The sequence below is a fragment of the Pseudophryne corroboree genome, chromosome 6 (genome assembly GCF_028390025.1).
Source record: "Pseudophryne corroboree isolate aPseCor3 chromosome 6, aPseCor3.hap2, whole genome shotgun sequence".
NCBI classification, from domain to species: domain Eukaryota; kingdom Metazoa; phylum Chordata; class Amphibia; order Anura; family Myobatrachidae; genus Pseudophryne; species Pseudophryne corroboree.
The window spans coordinates 614989909-615009257 of NC_086449.1; the positions used below are offsets into that span (position 1 = coordinate 614989909).

The following is a 19349-nucleotide window of genomic DNA, read 5'->3' on the forward strand; positions in this document are numbered from 1 at the left end:
GGGCACAACTACTGGGGGCAAAGAAAGAGGGGGCACAACTACTGGGGGCAAAGAAAGAGGGGGCACAACTACTGGGGGCAAAGAAACAGGGCACAACTGCTGGGTGCAAAGCAACAGGGGGCACAATTACTGGGGGCAAAGCAGTGATCGCTATAAGCGCTACGGGACTCGGTTTAAAAAATGAGTGGGTCCCACAGGACGCTTTGTGTACCACATCTGCTGCAAGTCCAGGGTAATCCTGCTGTCTCACTCTCCCCTTTTACTCGCACCGCCGTCAGTGTGAGAGCTCCTTCAAGCCACGCTCACTCTGTCAGTCAGCGATTCTCCTGTCACTGTCCCTCAGCTGCTTCCGCTGCCTCCTGGTCACCGTCCCTCAGCCTCCGGCGTCCCCTGGTCATTGTCCCACAGCCTCCGCTCCGTGGCGATGTTGGACCCGGGGAGATGACTGCAGCACCGGCCTAGAGGCGGACCCCCCGGTGCTGCAGAAATACATCTGGAAGTTTATTGCCGCTGCTGCTGCTGGAGGATGGCGGTGACCCCCCGGCCGCTGCTCTGGAGGAGAAGAGCGCCTTGGACTTGGAGCAGATGAGGAAGTTCTGACCCGCAGGTGCACATGGTGCTGGTGGAGAAGCATGCTGAAAGGTGAGGGTCCATGCCTCTCCCTCCCCCCTGCCTTGTGTATAAAAAGGGGGACCCTGACTAATGTGTAAAAAAGGGGACTCTGCCTAACGTGTAAAAAAAGGGGGACTCTGCTGCTGTAATGTGTAAAAAGGAGGACTCTACTGCTGTAATATGTATAAAAGGTGGACTCTGCCTGCCTAATGTGTAAAAAAGGGGGACTCTGCCTGCCGTACTGTGTAAAAAAAGGGGACTCTGCCTGGTGTAATGTGTCTAAGTGGCGCTACTGTGCGGGGTCATTTGAATAATGGAGACTTCTGTACAGCGTAATATGAATTGGTATTATTTTCTGCAGCGGGGTACACTGGTATTCCACAGGGAATAACATCGGGGGGTGTAGAGTTGGATCTTGATCCCAAGCACCAACAGGCTAAAGCTTTGACTGTTTCCAGGATGCACTGCACCGCCTCCTCTATATCCCCGCCTCCAGGGACTGGAGCTCAGTTTGTAAGTTGGTGCCTGCAGTGCAGGCAGCTAACAGGATGTGCTGCTCTAAGCAGCCCTAAAAAGAGCTTTTCTGAGAAGACTTCAAGGGCCGCAGCACAGGCACTAGTTGCTATATGTCATACTGACATATTGTGCTGCGGCTCCCTCAGCTTCCCCAGCAGCGCGGTATACTCCCGCGCCCTGGTTGCCGGGTACTTACAGCGGAGGCGCTCCGTTTTCATCAGGCACACACATACCGCCACTGCTCTCCTGGATCGCGTGGCTGCACATATAGGGAGGAGGTAAGAGGGTCCCCCAGGCGGGACCCGCCAAAATCGTGATCCGGACGCGGTCTCCAGAGATGGACCGCGCCACTGGCTTGGACACTGTGGCCGTTCAGGGACCCCACTATATCCACCAGGGCAAGGAGCACAGGTCAGATTTACTCAAATCTCAAATCCGTTTCACATAGGCTCCATAGTACCCGGTGGTGAAGTCCAGCAGAGGGGATAAGGCGCTGACCTGTAGCCCCTCCCCCAGCCCCAGGCGCCATCTACTGCAGATGTTCCCGCTCTGGAGCTGAATATCTCTCTCTCCCTCACTCCCTGTCAGCGTTTGGGCGCCAATACACAGAGCTGCGCTAATTCTGGGACTGCTGGGCACAGTCTCCTCTGTAAAGCCACCTGCCTTATCAGCGCTGTGCTTTTACAGGACATTTAAGTATTCTACATATCGTTTAGACAGTGTTAGTTAAGAACAAGTGCATAACTATATGAATAGTTAGTACAAGTATTCTGTGATATACATCCAGTGTTTACTGTGCATTGTTATATCTGTATACATACATAGCTCTATGTAGTATTACCAGTGCAGTTTTATTGTTTTATGTAATAATTTCTGCATTGTACATGTGACTGCGTGTGCCAATAGCTGCTGTGTGGTTTCCATTCAGTGTATCTCACACATATTGCTATCCCTATATTCTGCACCCTGAGGGGGCTGCTAAGTGCATCAGGGTCATACATATATATATTTCACAGGATATACTATTTAGTATTTTTCTCTGTGTATTTTCAGTCACCCTATACCGCTTAAATCCTCTGTTTGTGTTCTGCGTTTGCAGTCACCTTACACAGGTTTTTTTTTTTTTGTCCGGTACTGTTTTTGTCTGGCTATATTGTACTACTACGCCCCAAGGCTACGTTTCCAAGTAATGTCTGCTATACAGGGCGGGAATTCTATGAACGCTCCTGCCTCATGCAGTGCTGATGTCACGGTTTTACCTGAGGAAAATATTTCAGCTGAGGGTCCAGGTACTGGGTGTTCTGCACCCCCTAGTCAGCCTGCAGCATCGGTGGCACACCACAACCCACCTTGGGCTGTTTTCTCTAATATGCTGACTATGCTGGTAACAAGACTTATGCCCCCTGTGGGACATCCTGTGCCATTACAGCCACATATTGTCCCTGTAGTTAATCCGCCATGGGCGGATACTCTGTCAACTCTGTTATAGCAATTAAATCAGTCCTTGGTTAAACAAACACCTAACCCTCGCCCTCCTAGGACCAAAGGGTCATCTAAGCGGTCAATTTCTTCCTCACAATCCACTCATGGTTCGGGTACTTCATCCAATGAAGATGGGGAATATACTGATCCATCAGACACTGATGCAGCTGCTTCTAATGAGGAATCTATAACACAGGTTTATGTACCTGACCATACTGATTCTTCAGATTTATGACCCTCCAGATACGTCTAAGAAACCTGATAAGTTCAAACGTTAGAAGGTTACTAAATTAGTTTTACCACATTCTGAACAGACATACGTCAGGATTTCTGGGAGTCTCCAGGAAAGAAATTCTCCCTGTTTAAATAGATGCTAGCTCAGTATCCCCTCGCTGCGGAGTTAAGTAAAACTTGGGAAACACCACCTCCGGTGGACTCACATGTCGCACGTCTTGTGGTGTCTACTACTCTGCCTGTCACTACCGTCACCTCTCTGAATCGACGGATAAGCGGGTGGAGGGTTGTTTGAAGTCTATTTACACTCTTGCAGTTGTTGTACACAGACCTACTATAGCAGCTTCTTGGGCTGCAAAAGCTATTGAAGCCTGGGTTCAAGAAGTTGAGGCGGAGCTACATCTGTATTTTTCTGATAATGCCAGACAGTGCCTTTCCTATATTACCACAGCCTCTCATTACATTCAGGAGGCGGCTTCTGATGCCAGCGCGCTGTCGGCCAAAGCGTCTAGTACGTCCATTCTGGCTCGGCGAATTCTGTGGTTGCGGTCTTGGTCTGTGGATCAGGACTCCAAAAAGACCTTGGAGGTGATCCCTTCTAAGGGAAACATCCTTTTTGGGGAAGATCTGAACAAAATTGTTGCTGAATTAGCGTCTGCTAAAACTGCATGTCTGCCGAGTACTAATCCTTCGGCTCCGAAGGGTAATAGTACCACCTTTCGTTCCTTTTGACCTCCAAGTAAAGCAAAGGGTCAGGCGTACCAAAAACAGGCTTGCACTTCCAAAACCTCTAAGCCCAAACCTAAACGTTCCTGGGCTGCCCATTAGCCTGCTTCCAAACCAGGCAAGCCTGCTGCATGATCGGGTGGGCCTCCCCCTGGGGGACCCCAGGGTGGGAGGCCGCCTTCTGCAGTTCGTCCAGGTATGGTTACAGACCACTTCAGATGCCTTGGTGAGGGAAGTCATTGCTCAGGGATAAGCCATCTCTTTCAAGAAACGTCTCGCCAGCTTTGCTCGACAAATATCCTTTCAGATCCGTTGAAAGCAAAAACTCTACATTTGGTGGTACAACCCCTCCTGGACACAGGAGTGATAGTGCCGGTGGCTCTGGCTCAGAGAAGCAGGGGTACTATTCAACGCTATTCCTAGTTCCGAAATCGAATGGATCCTCCCAGCCCATTCTCAACCCTCAAGTCTTTGAACAAATTTGTGAATGTATCCAAATTCCGTATGAAACTCTTCGCTCTATTGTTCTGGCCTTGGAACCCAAGGACTATATGGTATCCCTGGACATACAGGATGCTTACCTACATATACCTATTGCCATGTCGCATCAGCAGTATCTGCGGTTTGTTATTGGCAACCTACATTATCAATTCCAGGCCTTGCTTTTTGGACTGACCATGGCTCCGCGAATCTTCACCAAGATTCATGGCAGTCATGACAGCCGTTCTTCGCCGTCAGGGTATCAGGATCCTGCCGTATCTGGACGACTTGTTAATCCTGGCGAACTCTCCAGAGGTTCTCCTCCGTCATTTGGAACTGACGGTCCGATTCCTGCAAGCCCACCGGTGGCTCATCAACTGGAAGAAATGCTCACTGGTCCCTGCTCAGAGCATGGTGCGCCTGAGGGTATTACTGGACCCACACAACCAACGGTTGTTCTCGTCTCCGGAGAAGGTACTGAAACTTTAGGACAAGACAAGATGCTTCCTATCTCGCCCACATGTGTCGATATACTCGGCGATGCAAGTACTAGGCCTCATGGTGTCGGCTTTCGACATGATAGAGTACGCTCAATTTCATTCTCGCCCTGTGCAGCGGTTAATCCTTTCCAAGTGGGACGGCCTGCCTCACCGGATCAGGTCTCACATGATTTCCTTGACTCCGGAAGTTCGTCTGTCTCTGACCTAGTGGCTCCAGGACCAACGATTGAGCAGGGGTCGTCCCTTCTGGATCTCCAACTGCGTCCTCCTAACGACGGTTGCCAATCTACGAGGTTGGGGCGCTGTGTTGGAGCAACACTCTCTTCAGGGTCGGTGGACCAGGGAGGAATCTCTCCTTCCGATAAACATTCTGGAGTTGCGGGCAGTGTTTAATGCTCTGAAACTGGCCCTGCCTCTGGTACAGAACAGGCCTGTTCAAGTACAGTCGGACAACGCCACCACGGTGGCATACATAAATCATCAAGGCGGCACGCAAAGCCGCATGGCAATGTTGGAAGTGTCAAAGATTCTTCTATGGGCAGAACGCCATCTGCCAGAAATATCGCCAGTGTTCATTCCGGGGGTCCTAAACTGGGAAGCGGACTTCCTCAATCGTCAGGAAGTACGCGCCGGAGAGTGGAGCCTTCATCCGGAAGTATTTCAACTCCTATTGAAAAAGTGGGGCCTACCAGATGTAGACCTAATGGTGTCTCGACACAATCACAAGGTTTCGGTCTTCGGAGCAAGGACAAGGGATCCTCAAGCAGCAGGAGTGACACCGGAGGGAACACATACGGCAGCCGAAAGTTCCATGTTCGTGGACGCGCTGGCATTCCATGGAACTTTCAGCTGCCGTATGTGTTCCCTCCGGTGTCACTCCTGCCCAGGGTAATAAGGAAGTTCAAGCAAGAAGGAGGGTTACTACTTCTAATCGCTCCAGCGTGGCCCAGACGGCATTGGTTCGCAGACCAGCATGGTCTCTCGATAGTGCTTCCTCTTTTACTTGTGCAACGCCCAGACCTCCTCGTTCAGGGCCATTGTGTCTACCAGGATCTGGCCCGACTGGTTTTGATGGCGTGGCTCTTGAAGCTTCAGTTCTGAGGGCCAAAGGATTTTCTGAGGCGGTCATTCAAACTATGTTGAAAGCCCGTAAACCGTCTTCAGCTCGGATTTACTATAGGGTCTGGAATTCTTACTTCACCTGGTGTGCGGCTAAGAATTATGATGCATACAAGTTCAGTACTGCCAAACTTTTGGCTTTTCTGCAACAAGGCCTGGACTTAGGTCTTCGTCTGGTCTCCCTCAAGGGTTACATTTCAGCCTTGTCGGTATGGTTTCAGAGAAAAATTGCGGCTCTGCCCGACGTTCATACTTTCACTCAGGGCGTTTTACGGATTCAACCTCCCTATGTCCCTCCTGTGGCTCCTTGGGATGTGTTGGTTGTTCTGGATGCCCTACAAGAGTCTCTGTTTGAACCTCTTGAGTGGCTTACACTTAAGGTCTTATTTTTGCTGGCTATTGCCTCTGCTAGAAGGGTTTCAGACTTGGGTGCCTTATCCTGTTGGTCACCCTTTCTGATTTTTCACCGTGACAGTGCGGTTCTTAGAACTCGCCCTGGTTATCTGCCTAAGGTGGTGTCGTCTTTCCACCTTAACCAAGAGATTGTGGTTCCGGCCTTTATCTCTCCTGGTTTGTCCTCCAAAGAATGGTCTTTGGCTGTGGTACAGGCTCTTCTTATATATGTGAAGAAAATCGCCTCTCTTAGATTTTATTCTCTCTTTGGGGGTCATTCCGATCCGATTGCTCGCTGCTGTTTGTCGCAGCGCAGCGATCGGGTCGGAACTGCGCATGCGCCGCAGTGCGCTGGTGCATGGCAGCCGTCGTTGCCCAGCAATCGCCTCTGAGATCGGTCGCTGGGTGGGAGGGGGCTGGATGGCGGCGTTAAGCTGCCATTTAGGGGGAGCGATCTGGCCAATGCAAACGTGGCCGGACCATTGGGGGGGGTAGGGGGCCGGAGTTACTCCACAAATACAAAAGCATCGCCGCTGTGCGATGCTTTTGTATTTGTGCGGGGGCGGGGGGGACCGGACTGACATGCGGGGCGGACTAGCATGTCAGGGAAGATGATCGTAGCTGTGCTAAATTTAGCACAGCTACGATCAACTCGGAATGACCCCCTTTGTCCTTTTTGGTTTTCACAAACGAGGCCGGCCTGCGAATAAGCAGACCTTGGCCACATGAATTAGAATGGTGATTGCACAAGCTTATGTACAGGCTGGACTTCCAGCTCATGCTGCTATCAAGGCCCATTCTACTCGGTCTGTTGGACCTTCTTGGGAGGCCCGCCATGGCGCTTCCCTAGAACAATTGTGCAAGGGGGCTACGTGGTCTTCAGTGAACACGTTCATCAGGTTCTACGCCTTTGATACTTCCGCCTCTCAGGATGCTTCCTTTGGACGCCGGGTTCTTGTGCCCGCTACAGTGCATCCCGTCCCATGAGGAACTGCTTTAGGACATCCACGATGTTATTCCCTGTGGAATACCAGTGTACCCCGCTGCAGAAAATCAGATTTATGTTGACTTATCATTGTTAAATCTCTTTCTGCGAGGTACACTGGATTCCACAGGGCACCCACCCTGACGCACTTAGCTTCTTTGGGTTTGTATGGCATTAGCCGCTGGTACCTTCTCCTGTCGTGATATGTGGTTATCTGTGGCTACTAACGGCTGTTGTCCCTTTTACCTGCTACTGTATTGGACTGGTTAACGAAACTGAGCGCCAGTGCCTGGAGGCGGGGCTATAGAGGAGGCGGTGCCGTGCATCCTGGGAACAGATCCTGATGTTATTCCCTGTGGAATCCAGTGTACCTCGCAGAAAGAGATTTAACAATGGTAAGTCTTACCATAAATATCCTTTTTTTTTGACCATGTACTTTCCTCATGAAGCTACACCCCTATATTTTTGAGGCTATGCCGTTTCTTGCACACAGCGCTAAAATGTCTAGTTACGGCAACTGGCCCAGGCACCAGTTTATTTACACATAGTGGCCTTTAATGAATCCCCAGCCACCCAGATATCCTCCCCCATACACTCTGACCTCCATCACAAGCTTTGGCCATGTCACTACCCCCTTCCTGTACAGAGAGCCACAAATGCATTTTTTCTGCAGCCTGTCTGGCGGCGTTACTGACATAGGGGTTTTTATTTACTTATTAAGCACCACAAAGCGTCTGCAGCACAGCAGAATAGCGTCAGAATGACAGAGCATAAGGATAGCATTACAGTAACCTGGTAGGAGAGAGCAGTGCAAGAGGGCAGCTGTGCTCTGATGCTACCGTCAGCTGCCGCAGGTATAACACATGTACAGTGGGGCAAAAATGTATTTGGACAGCCACCGATTGTGCAAGTTGACCCACTTAAAAAGATGAGAGAGGTCTGTAATTCCATCATAGGTACACTTCAACTGTAAGAGACAGAATCTGGAAAAAAAAAAAAAACACAGGAAATCACTTTGTATGATTTTAAAACAATTTACTTGTATATTCTTGTGGAAAATAAATATTTGGACACCTACCAAGCAGCAAGATTTCTGGCTCTCACAGACCTGTTACTTCTTCTTTAAGAAGCTCTTCTATCCTCCACTCGTTACTTGTATTAATAGCACCTGTTTGAACTGGTTATCTGTATAAAAGACACCTGTCCACACCCTCAAACAGTCAGACTGCTACCTCTCCACCATGGCCAAGACCAGAGAGCTGTCTAAGGACACCATGGTCTAAATTGTAGAGCTGCACAAGGCTGGGATGAGCTACTCGACAATAGGCAAGCAGCTTGGTGAGAAGAGGTCAACTGTTGTCGCAATTATTAAAAAATGGAAGAAATACAAGATCACTGACAATCTCCCTCGACCTGGGGCTCCATGCAAGATCTCACCTCTTGGGGTATCAATGATCTTAAGAACGGTGAGGAATCAGCCCAGAACTATACAGGGGGACCTGGTCAATGACCTCAAGAGAGCTGGGACCACAGTAACAAAGGTTACCATTAGTAACACACTACATCGTCATGGATTGAAATCCTGCAGCGCCCGAAAAGGTCCCCCTGTTAAGCCAGCACATGTCCAGGCCCGTCTAAAGTTTGCCAGTGACCATCTGGATGATCCAGATGAGGATTGGGAGAATGTAATGTGGTCAGATGAGAGCAAAAATCGAACTTTTTTGGTATAAACTCCACTCGCCGTGTTTGGAGGGAGAAGAATGATGAATGGCATCCCAAGAACACCATACCCAATGTGAAGCATGGGGGTCAAAACATCATGCTTTGGGGCTGCTTTTCTGCAAAGGGGACAGGATGACTGATCCGTATTAAAGAGAGGATGAATGGGGCCATGTTTCTTGAGATTTTGGGCAAAAACCTCCTTCCCTCAGTAAGAGCATTGAAGATGGAACGTGGCTGGGTCTTCCAGCATGACAATGACCCCAAACACACCGCCCGGGCAACTAAGGAGTTGCTCTGTAAGAAGCATTTCAAGGTCCTGGAGTGGCCTAGCCAGTCTCCAGACCTCAACCCAATAGAAAATTTGTGGAGGGAGTTGAAAGTCCGTGTTGCCTGGCGATAGCCCCAAAACATGACAGATCTAGAAAAGATCTGAATGGAAGAGTGGGCCAAAATACCTACTACAGTGTGTGCAAACCTGGTCAAGAACTACAGGAAACGTTTGAACTCTGTAATTGCCAACCGAGGTTATATTACAAAGTATTGAGTTAAACTTGATTGTCCAAATATGTATTTTCCACAAGAATATACAAATAAAATTGTTTAAAAATCATACAGTGTGATTTCTTGTTTTTCCCCCCCAGATCCCGTCTCTCACAGTTGAAGTGTACCTATGCTGGAAATTACAGACCTCTCTCATCTTTTTAAGTGGGTCAACTTGCACAATCGGTGGCTGTCCAAATACTTTTTTGCCCCACTGTATATGTTATTTCATACACCTATAAAAAAAATTAGGATTATGAAGGCGTTAAACAGTCATTTAAGGGGTTTGTTGACTGGTCTGAAGCTATGTAGTAGGTTCAGATGGGCATTTAAGCACATGTGGGGAGACCCACGGGGAGCTAAAAAGCATAAACTGCGATGGGACCCAGAAAAAGTGAAGTAGGACCCCAATTTTTTTTAAAGTAAGGGGTCCCTGGGACCCACATTTTTTCGCTCAGCACGATCACTGCCACTCAGAGCCTGCTGTGAGGACAGCCAGAGGACTCCTGACAAAACGGTTTGCATGGAGCATTCCTTGGGCTACAGCTCGAGTAGGAAGTAAGATTTACTTAGTAGGTAAAGTGCAACTTTAAATTCAATATGAGTGAACAGTAAAACTAAAAAGCAAAACTGAAGGAACAGATTACTTAGAAATACCCAGCACCTTTTTGATACTTAACTTAATTTGACACTTTATACACGGTCGAGTCACATTATTATGACCACCAGCTAATAGCCAGAGTAACCGCTGTGTGCAGCACAGACAGCAGCTAGACGGGTTCGATTTGATGGTGAGCTGCTCCACTGTAGTGTTTCGGTCAGCCCACACTCACCTTCATAGCCGGTGTTCACCTCTCACATCAATGGCACATGGTGCTCCGCAGTGTCCACGTCAGTTATTCACAATGGTGCCATTTGTTCAGTCACGGTACACCTTCACCACAGCAACACACGAAAATGTCACGAACTGCACCATTTCAGAAATACTGCCAGCCTTGGCCCAAAAGGTGATAATCATCCCTTTTTGCATCTCAGATAAATTGCCCCATTTACCCATGAACGCAACGATGATATGTGTGCAGATGGACTATCACACACCTTATATATCCACCAAGCCAGTGCATGACACATGATGTACTTCATGGACTACACACTGCAGATGTCAAATGTAGGAGGTGGTCATAATACTGTGACTCAACCGTGTATAATCTAAGTGCATGCAGAAAACTATGCAGACACTGCTAGCTGTTGTTATGTGTGGCTCTTCAGTGCTTCTATGCAGACACTGCTAGCTGTTGTTATGTGTGGCTCTTCAGTGCTTATATGCAGACACTGCTAGCTGTTATGTGTGGCTCTTCAGTGCTTATATGCAGACACTGCTAGCTGTTGTTATGTGTGGCTCTTCAGTGCTTCTATGCAGACACTGCTAGCTGTTGTTATGTGTGGCTCTTCAGTGCTTATATGCAGACACTGCTAGCTGTTATGTGTGGCTCTTCAGTGCTTATATGCAGACACTGCTAGCTGTTGTTATGTGTGGCTCTTCAGTGCTTATATGCAGACACTGCTAGCTGTTGTTGTGTGTGGCTCTTCAGTGATTATATGCAGACACTGCTAGCTGCTGTTACGTGTGGCTCTTCAGTGATTATATGCAGACACTGCTAGCTGCTGTTATGTGTGGCTCTTCAGTGCTTATATCAGAGGTTCCCAAACTGTGTGCCGTGGCTCACTGGGGTGCCTCGGGACACTTGCAGGGGTGCCCTGGGTTGGTGGTCCAGGACCAATACAAATTAGTCATGGTCAATATAATAGGCAAAACCAGTGCTGGTGGCTGCCAGTCATAAAATATGTGGCCAAACAGAAGCAAATCTTGTCCCTCACCACACAACTGACCCTAAGGATGACATATAAACGCGATCTGCTTAATGTAATATTTCTTTCTAAATTTCTCAATAAGAAATTTTTGGCCTAGAGGTGCCGTGAAAACAAATTCTGATATTCTAGGGCACCGTGATTCAAAAAAGTTTGGAAACCACTGGCTTATATGCAGGCACTGCTAGCTGTTGTGTGTGTGTCTTCAGTACTTATATGCAGGCACTGCTAGCTGTTATGTGTGGCTCTTCAGTGCTTATAGATAGTATCAGTGAACCATTTAGTTGTTTATCACCGATGCAGAAACATTTTGCTGGTAGGAATCATGTACTCAGCACAAGTATAACAGGGCAGAGGCCACATAATGTGAACATGATTCTAGCCCTACATTGCTGAAGAGACCTTGGGCGTCCTATCTGAAATAATGCACTTCTGGAAATATTAAATGCTGGCCCTTACAACTAATTCCTAACAAGTGTTATTCTTACCATTGTGATTTACTTGCTGACAATATTTTTATACACAGCAATAGCAGCAGTGACACCTAGGGGTATATTCAATTAGGATCGGATCCATTCCGACATGCATTTGTCGGAATGGATCAGACAACCCCTATTCAATCTCATCTTGAATTGAGATGAGGGACCCAGAGGAGGAGAGCTGCGGGCAAACGGAGGAGCTCAGCGCTACAGTAGCGCTGCAGGAGGATGTCACACAGCCGCCCTACCTCACGGCAGTGTCCACCCGGCTCCAGCAAGCGTGCCCTCACTTGCTGGAGCCGGGTGGACGCTGCCGTGAGCGGCGCGGCTGTGAGACATCCTGCTGTAGCGCTGATCTCCCCTGTCTGCCTGCGGCTGTCCCCCTTCTCCCCGCGGCTCTACCCCCTCTCCTCCTCTGGGTCCCACATCTCAGTCCAACATTTTTTTTATGTCGGGCTGAGATGGTTGGAAACGGGGCCAAATCCTGTCGAATTTGGCCCCGTTTCCCTCAAAAGTACGTGAATCGGCAGCTATACCGCCGATTCACGTACTATTCGACAAGTCGAATTCCACGACTTGTCGAATAAAAACTGCTGGGACTGAATAGGTCGGATCACTATTCGACCGAAAAAAGTCGAAAACTGCCGTCTTTTCGACCCTAATTGAATATACCCCCTAAAGTCATAGGACTAAAGACAATGTAGAAGAGAGTGTTTGCCAATTTAGTAATTAAAGTATCTTCCTTCTAATTGTATTTTAAAGGTCAGGGATTGTTCTTACATAGAATACATATGTCATGATAGTCCTTTTGAATGTTTTGCTTGTACCCCTAACGGCATAAAATTATCAAGATGTGGTGTTTCCATAAAATGTGACAAACATTTGGTTGTTTCAAATTTTCATTTTTTGTTTTTTTAAAAGTGCAATGCTAAATACTCCACGGACAGTCCAAACCTTTATAGAACAGATAAAAAAAGAGAGTATTCCTGATGTTATAAAAAGTCTTTTGATGCAATATTAAGAAATACAACTCATTTTCTCCCCTATGACATCAGAGGAAAGCCCGGCTCTTCCTCCTGCATTCACATGTTCATGAACCCAGCTACAAAATCCCGCACTGCCAAAGAGGCCCGCATTGCTCTGACAGCTCAGGACTCAATATCTAGGGAAGTTAATAAGGTACAGGCTGCGTACAAACATAGCAAGGAGTGAGAGGACGGTGTGCCTGTTTTCTGAGATGGTCAATTCTCTACTGGTGTGGGATTTGGAACAGGTTGGCTCACTATAACTTGTACTACATAGTCCTTGGGAATCTTCAGCTCTTCCAGTCTCATTTTGTCTGTTAATGGCCGGCCTGAAAAGAACCAGCGCTGGCTGGCGGGTTCAACTCCTTCTGCAGTGTGGAGTCGCCGCTTCATATGATATACAGTGTCTGTGCTGCGCACCAACAGCCTGAGGTCTTTGCCTGTAGAGAGGCGCAGTCGTAGCTGGCATTCATGTCCAGAATTAGGAGGTGGCTCAGGGATGTCCAAAGTTTCTGTGTCACTCTTCTCCTCAATCATGTTAATTGGGGGGGCAAGGCAGTAAACAGGTAGCTGATAACGGTTTCCCAGTTCGTCGTAGCACTCAGTAAGGGCACCTGAAAAAGAAGGGATAATTAGACACTTCTAGGAACAGCTGCCAATAAAATCAAACTACATGTTTAATATTGTACTATATCAGGGGTTCTCAACTCCAGTACCCCCCAACATGTCATGTTTTCCGGTTTTCTTTAATCATGCATGTGTAAGTTAAACTGTTTGCAGGGTCAATAATTATTCCCCATTCCATTACATAACTACATATTAGATACATACATACATACATACATACATACAAAGACACACACACTCTATATATACATATATCCTTCTAATCCGATACAGTATATAGTGCCACGATACCAGAGTTGGTGAGTAAATGGTGGTGAACAACCCTTAGGCTTTTAGGCCTAGACATTTTTCATTAACATCCTATTAAAGAGGTTTCCAAATGCACTCCTGAAGGCACCCTAACGGTCCAGGTTTTAAGTATATCCATGATTGGCATCAGGCAACATAATTCGTAATCTGTCAATTTGATTTGACCATCTGTGCTGAGCCATGGATATACTTAAAACCTGGACTGCCTTGAGGGCCGCGTTTGGGGATCTCTGTCCTATTATATTTTTCAGTAAAGTCCATATTTTTCATGGGGTCAATAAGGAATAGGTGTACAATGATACAGAGACCCAGCTAGTAGGTGCTACGTTCAATTACAAAAACTAAATACATACACAAGCCGCACTGTAATTATACCTCTCATTTAAAGATACTTATCAGGCCGGTTCATATTAACAAGGCAATGTCTTCCCTAGTTTCCTTTTACTTGTCAGCACTCATATCAGGGTCACATAATCGGGGCACTAGCAAACTTACAGCAGACAATCAGATGTTGGCTTTTGGAGTTTAACTTGTACAATATATTAGTCACAGCAATTTGTTGATTGTCTTCACATTTTCACCATAGCGTACATTACATATAATAACCAGACTAAGTCATGGGCAGGTCTTTGTACATCTTAGTATCTCCGTATATGGGCAAGCTAAATATATATCTTTGCATATTAATTTTAAACAAGTCCAATTACTACAATAATGCCATCCCATATAAGATCAAACACAGTAATAGAAGTCTGTAAATGCAACCTAATATTAAGGCCGGATTCTGAGTGGCACACAGCTCTGTACGCGGCTGCATCTAGTGCTTGCGCTCTACTGAACTTTGTGTCTCATCCTATTCTGAGTCCCACACATGCAGAGAGGGGACACTTATTTCAGACTGATCTCTTGCCTCCTGCATAGGGGTAGAAGTAATTCACTACACTAGTGATGGCGGCTGAATCTGCAAACTGAAAACAGTGGAGCAGTGTGATGTATTCACATGAAGGCGTGAGTATAGTCACATTAGCATTCCATTAGGAAAGTATCCATATACCTAATATGGCCACATACAGAGCTGTATTTGACTCAGTAACATGCTGTAAGTGAGAGATTCAACTGTTTCCCCCATGGCTGCCACTATATAGTGCCTGACAGAGAAATTCAATTAGTGCTCCGTTTGGGCGCGAGTGCCACAGGAAGGGGGGGGTGACAAGATAATTAAAAGGCACCCGGAACAACTGAATTGCTCCGTCAGGCGCCCATAACAATTGAATGGCCTAATAATGGTTTTGGCTTTTTGGTATTACGTAGTGAAGGTTTGACATAATATATTTCTTTATTGTATACATAACTGATATTATAGTGAGCCAACATTTTTTCAACATACACACATATATATATCAGATCGGTGAGGTAAATGGCTCAGGAGGCACTGGCTAGTACCAGAGCAAGATTTACACACAATATATGAGCCAAAGCGTTCACGTGGGCATTATACACAGGTGCAGCAGTATATACTGCTGGACATTTGGTGAGCTTTGATCAGAGACGTGCGGAAAAGATAGGCAGGGGAGGCAGCGCCTTACCTGCCATAGACTTTTTGCTACAGAGTTTTGACTATAAAAATATTCAGAATAATACAAGCAAGATATTTCCAGTATATTCTTTGTATTTATGTAGTCAGAATTCTGGCGTAAACATTAGTATGACAGTAAAGGCTTTGCTTCATATCTCTCTCTATATATATCTCTCTCTCTCTATATATATATATATATATATATATATATATATATATATACATATGTATATGTGTGTGTGTGTGTGTGTGTGTATGTAGCGCGTTTGACAAAGTACTGTACTTCTGTACTTTAAGCACATTTACAATATGAAAATAAAAGCAAGCACTCTTTTCAAAATGTTACCCTAATCAAAAGCCTATGTAGGAGTCTTCCAGTATCCTATTTTGCCAGCAGATGGCGCACACGGCCTTAGATGTCCGATTCTAGCTGGCCCAAGTACTTAAAGCATAAGCACTCTCAATAGCTATTTGATTGTTATTTCGCACATGTTTGTCAGCTGGTCCTCATTAAAAATGTAAAAGTATTTCTCATGTTTATTGGTGTCAGCTGGCTCTGCTTCATGAATGACACAATATATGTAAGCTATGGGTTTGCTATTATTCTCCAAATTCTGTGCATGTCCTGTGACCTCACTGTACATAGAAGCAATTACTCCTAATGTTTCTGGTAATCACAACTCTCAGACTACACAACACAACATCCACAATATGTTGAAAACATCTATTATCAAACAGTTGGAACACCAAGACAACAGAACATAATCATATTCCCGGAAAATACTCTATAGCCCATTTTATGTAGTCAATGGTACAGACAACAAAGAAACACGTATCTAGGTCATACGTTCTATCAGACTCATTTAAAGGGGAAGCAGCACAATGGCGTAATGGTGCTGCAGGGGAGTGGTTGGCACACCTCTCCTTGTCTGCCCCAAATAGTGTAAGCTTTGTAGATTTCTTCAGACTCCCAGGTGGAATAAGTAATATGCAGCAAACCCTTTGATAGGAGCTCTGAAACGTATGCACTGTTACTTATCAAAATAAACCCTCATGCAGGGTAACTAAGCAGTAGCACTTAAATACTAATAAGAATGGTCTGTATTTCTTAAACAATGGCAGTAAACAGTAATGAAAGCGCCATATTTTTCTTTGCTCATATTGCTTAACTGATAGTTAGATGGATGATTCAGATTTCCTGCCAACTTCCCTCTTCACTACAACAGAAGTCAGCAGGCAGTCAGGGCTACTGTTACTAATGATGCAATAACGTTCCACAGCACTCTGCATAAAGTGTAACCCCTGGTGCTGGAAACAAACGAATATTAAGTGTTGTTTTGTTCTTTAGGATTAGGGCTCATACACACAGAAAGTGAAAAGAACAATGCAAGGATAATACCGAATGTAAAAGAGCATTAAAAGTGCGTTCTCATACCAGAGTCATGTACTACATACATAAAACGCTCTTCTAGAATCCAACTATATATTTCAGGGCAATGTACGCAATGTTAGTGATACAAGAAGGTACTTTGTCAGAAAGCTTTTTACACAGGCCCATTAGTATATGTGATTTTTATCACCATTATTGTTTTATGGGTTTGGTATGTGATTCCGGCCGCCAGAATGCCGGCGGTGTGTGTGTGTGTGGGGTGTGTGCCAGTGGAACGAAGCCCCTTGCGGCCTCGCTGCGCTTGCCAAGCAGCGGGCTGGGTGGCTCACTGCGATTGGCACAGGTTCTATTCCCACTCTATGGGTGTCGTGAACACCCAAGAGTGGGAATAGTCCCTGTAAGTCGACATGCCGACTGTCTGCATTTCTAGCGGTCGTGATTCCAGCATCGGTATCCTGACCACCGGTAACGTGATTATATCTCTTCTTTTTACTATAAGCGTTACATGGCATTCATTTTTATTACACACTTTATAAATGTATATTAGGCCGTTTTAAGATTTTAACTAGGACAGTTTTTTTTTTTACTATCTGTTTGTATGATGTCAGTTTCTTTGTTGTACTAAGACAGTGCTAACTTTATGCAGAGAGTTGCTATGAAGTGGGAGACTCCTAAAGAAAAAGAATGAATAAAATAAATGTAGCAAATCAATGGGATGGGAATTTAAAAAAATAAAAATAAAATAAAATCGGGGGATTTCCTCTACACTTGCACAAAAAAGCAGCCACGGGTTATGCCGCAGCCAGAAAGGTCACCACATTTCATAATGGCAACAACAGCAAAAAGAGGCTGGGCTCAACACATTATGTGCTAGACAATTAAAAATATGAGGAAATATATGTTCCTGTCGAAAGACTCAAACTTTGCTTACAATCCTTTGCCTGTACTCCACACCTCAAGTGCTTCAATACCAATTGATGATGGAACAGTACATGCAAACAGAAAAAATACAAAGATGTGTAGAAATGTTTATGGCTTGAAACATTGTCAGAAACTTCGTCTCTGTAATTCTGATGAGAAGTGGCAGTATAGTAGATGGACGTAGAGAAGACCCGGATATGAACATTAACATTATGAACGTTTATAGTGCGAGTTCCGGTACACCAATCTACTAGAATGCCACCCCTTAAAAGGTCAGGAAGACATCAGTGTCATCAGTGTAAAGGATGCAATGGGAGCTGAGGGAATAATGAGAACTCCAAGGGAAAAGCATAGAGAAAGAAGAGAAGAGACTAGTTGCAGAGTTCAACTATGGGCTGCAGGACTGCAGTTTCCTCCAGGTAAAATCTGTCACCTAACTAAGTGTCCGTGAAGCCAGATACAGTCCGTGACTGCACTTGTTTCACTGTGGCTGGCAGTGACTTCTTATTGGAAGTTCTACCTGTCAGTCACAGACACTACAGGCAGTCCTATTGGGAGGTATTTCCTCCCTCTGGGACTGCCAGACCAGGCTGCGATTAGCAGAGAGCTGGCTTCCTGTAGGAAGCCACGCCCTGCTGCGTCAGCCCTAGCCAGCTTCTGTGGGCTGCAACCGATGCAGTCCATAGAAGCTGGGGAATTGCGCATGTGGTCTGGCACCTATGTGCCAGGACCTGGCTGATGGGCTGACTATCTCCTCTCCGGGCAGGCATGCGTATCGGCAGCCGCCCTACCACCGCAAGGTAGAAGTCGCTGCTAGAAGGGACTATGGACATTATTGGGAGACACAGATAGGAAGATGAAGAGGAGGGAGGTGGAGGTAGGCATACAGATAGAGAAAGAGTGGTTTGACAAATAAGGGGTGTATTCAATAGCTGTTGGAAGCTGCCGTCTTGTCGGAAAGACGTCACCTTCCGACAGATTTCGGTCGGTAGGGTTTCAGACCTATTCAAAATGTGCATTTTTTTCCCGACAAGTCGGAAAACTGGTGGATCGTCGGAATAGCCGTCGATCCATGTGCTCCTGACGGAAATGGGGCCAAATCCGACAGGTTTTGGCCCCCTTTCCGACAAACTGAATCCGACTTGAAAATAAGTCGGATTGAGGTGAGGAGACGGGGAGTGGTGCAGTGGGCTACGGGGATGAGAGGTACCTTGCCTGGCCGTCCCCTGGCCAGGAACCTATCTTCCTGCAGTGACTCCCCCCCCATCGCCGCCATCACAGACGCTGGCAGCTCCTCCTGCCACCCGCCTCCGTCCGTCTCTTACCTCGCTGCCACAGCCGGGACACTGACTGCTGTGACACTAGGCCTCGGGATCGTCCATGCGGCCCTCCCTGGCTGGGATCACCAGCCTGCAGGTGAAGGAGGAGCTGCATCCATGTCGCTCGCTCCGGCTCGGAACACCCGCTGGCAGATCCTCCTGCCGCCGTCCAGCTCCCCCCGCCCCCGCAGAGGCTGTCAGCTGCCCCGCCACCGTCCAGCTACCCCCGCAGACACACTGCCACAGAGGCTGGCAGTTCCCCCCGCAGGCCGCAGCCGTCACCTCCCCCCGCCGGCCACCACCGTCTGCTCCCTCTGCCGCAGCTGTCAGCACACCCGGCAACTGCTGACAGTGGCAGCAGGACAGGACCCCAGGTACGGCCAAATCAGACAGTCGGATTTGGCCGTCCATTGAATAACCCATGTCGGATCTATTCCGACAAATGCATGTCGGAATGGATCCGACACTTATTGAATATATCCCTAAGAGGTAAACCATGTGTATGAAATATTACTATGATGATGG

At 46.8% G+C, this 19349-nt stretch overlaps 1 protein-coding gene across 3 annotated transcripts in view; it reads right to left on the reverse strand.

Annotated features, from left to right (window-relative positions):
- Nucleotides 1-12538: 12538 nt before the first annotated feature.
- UBTD2 (ubiquitin domain containing 2) overlaps nt 12539-19349 on the reverse strand; it is a 293420-nt gene continuing 286609 nt past the window's right edge. For all 3 annotated transcript variants that reach the window (XM_063928079.1, XM_063928080.1, XM_063928081.1), the window contains exon 3: nt 12539-13296. In XM_063928079.1, the coding sequence (XP_063784149.1) occupies nt 12899-13296 (398 nt within the window). In that variant the 3' untranslated portion in view covers nt 12539-12898. The remainder of the gene's footprint in view (nt 13297-19349) is intronic.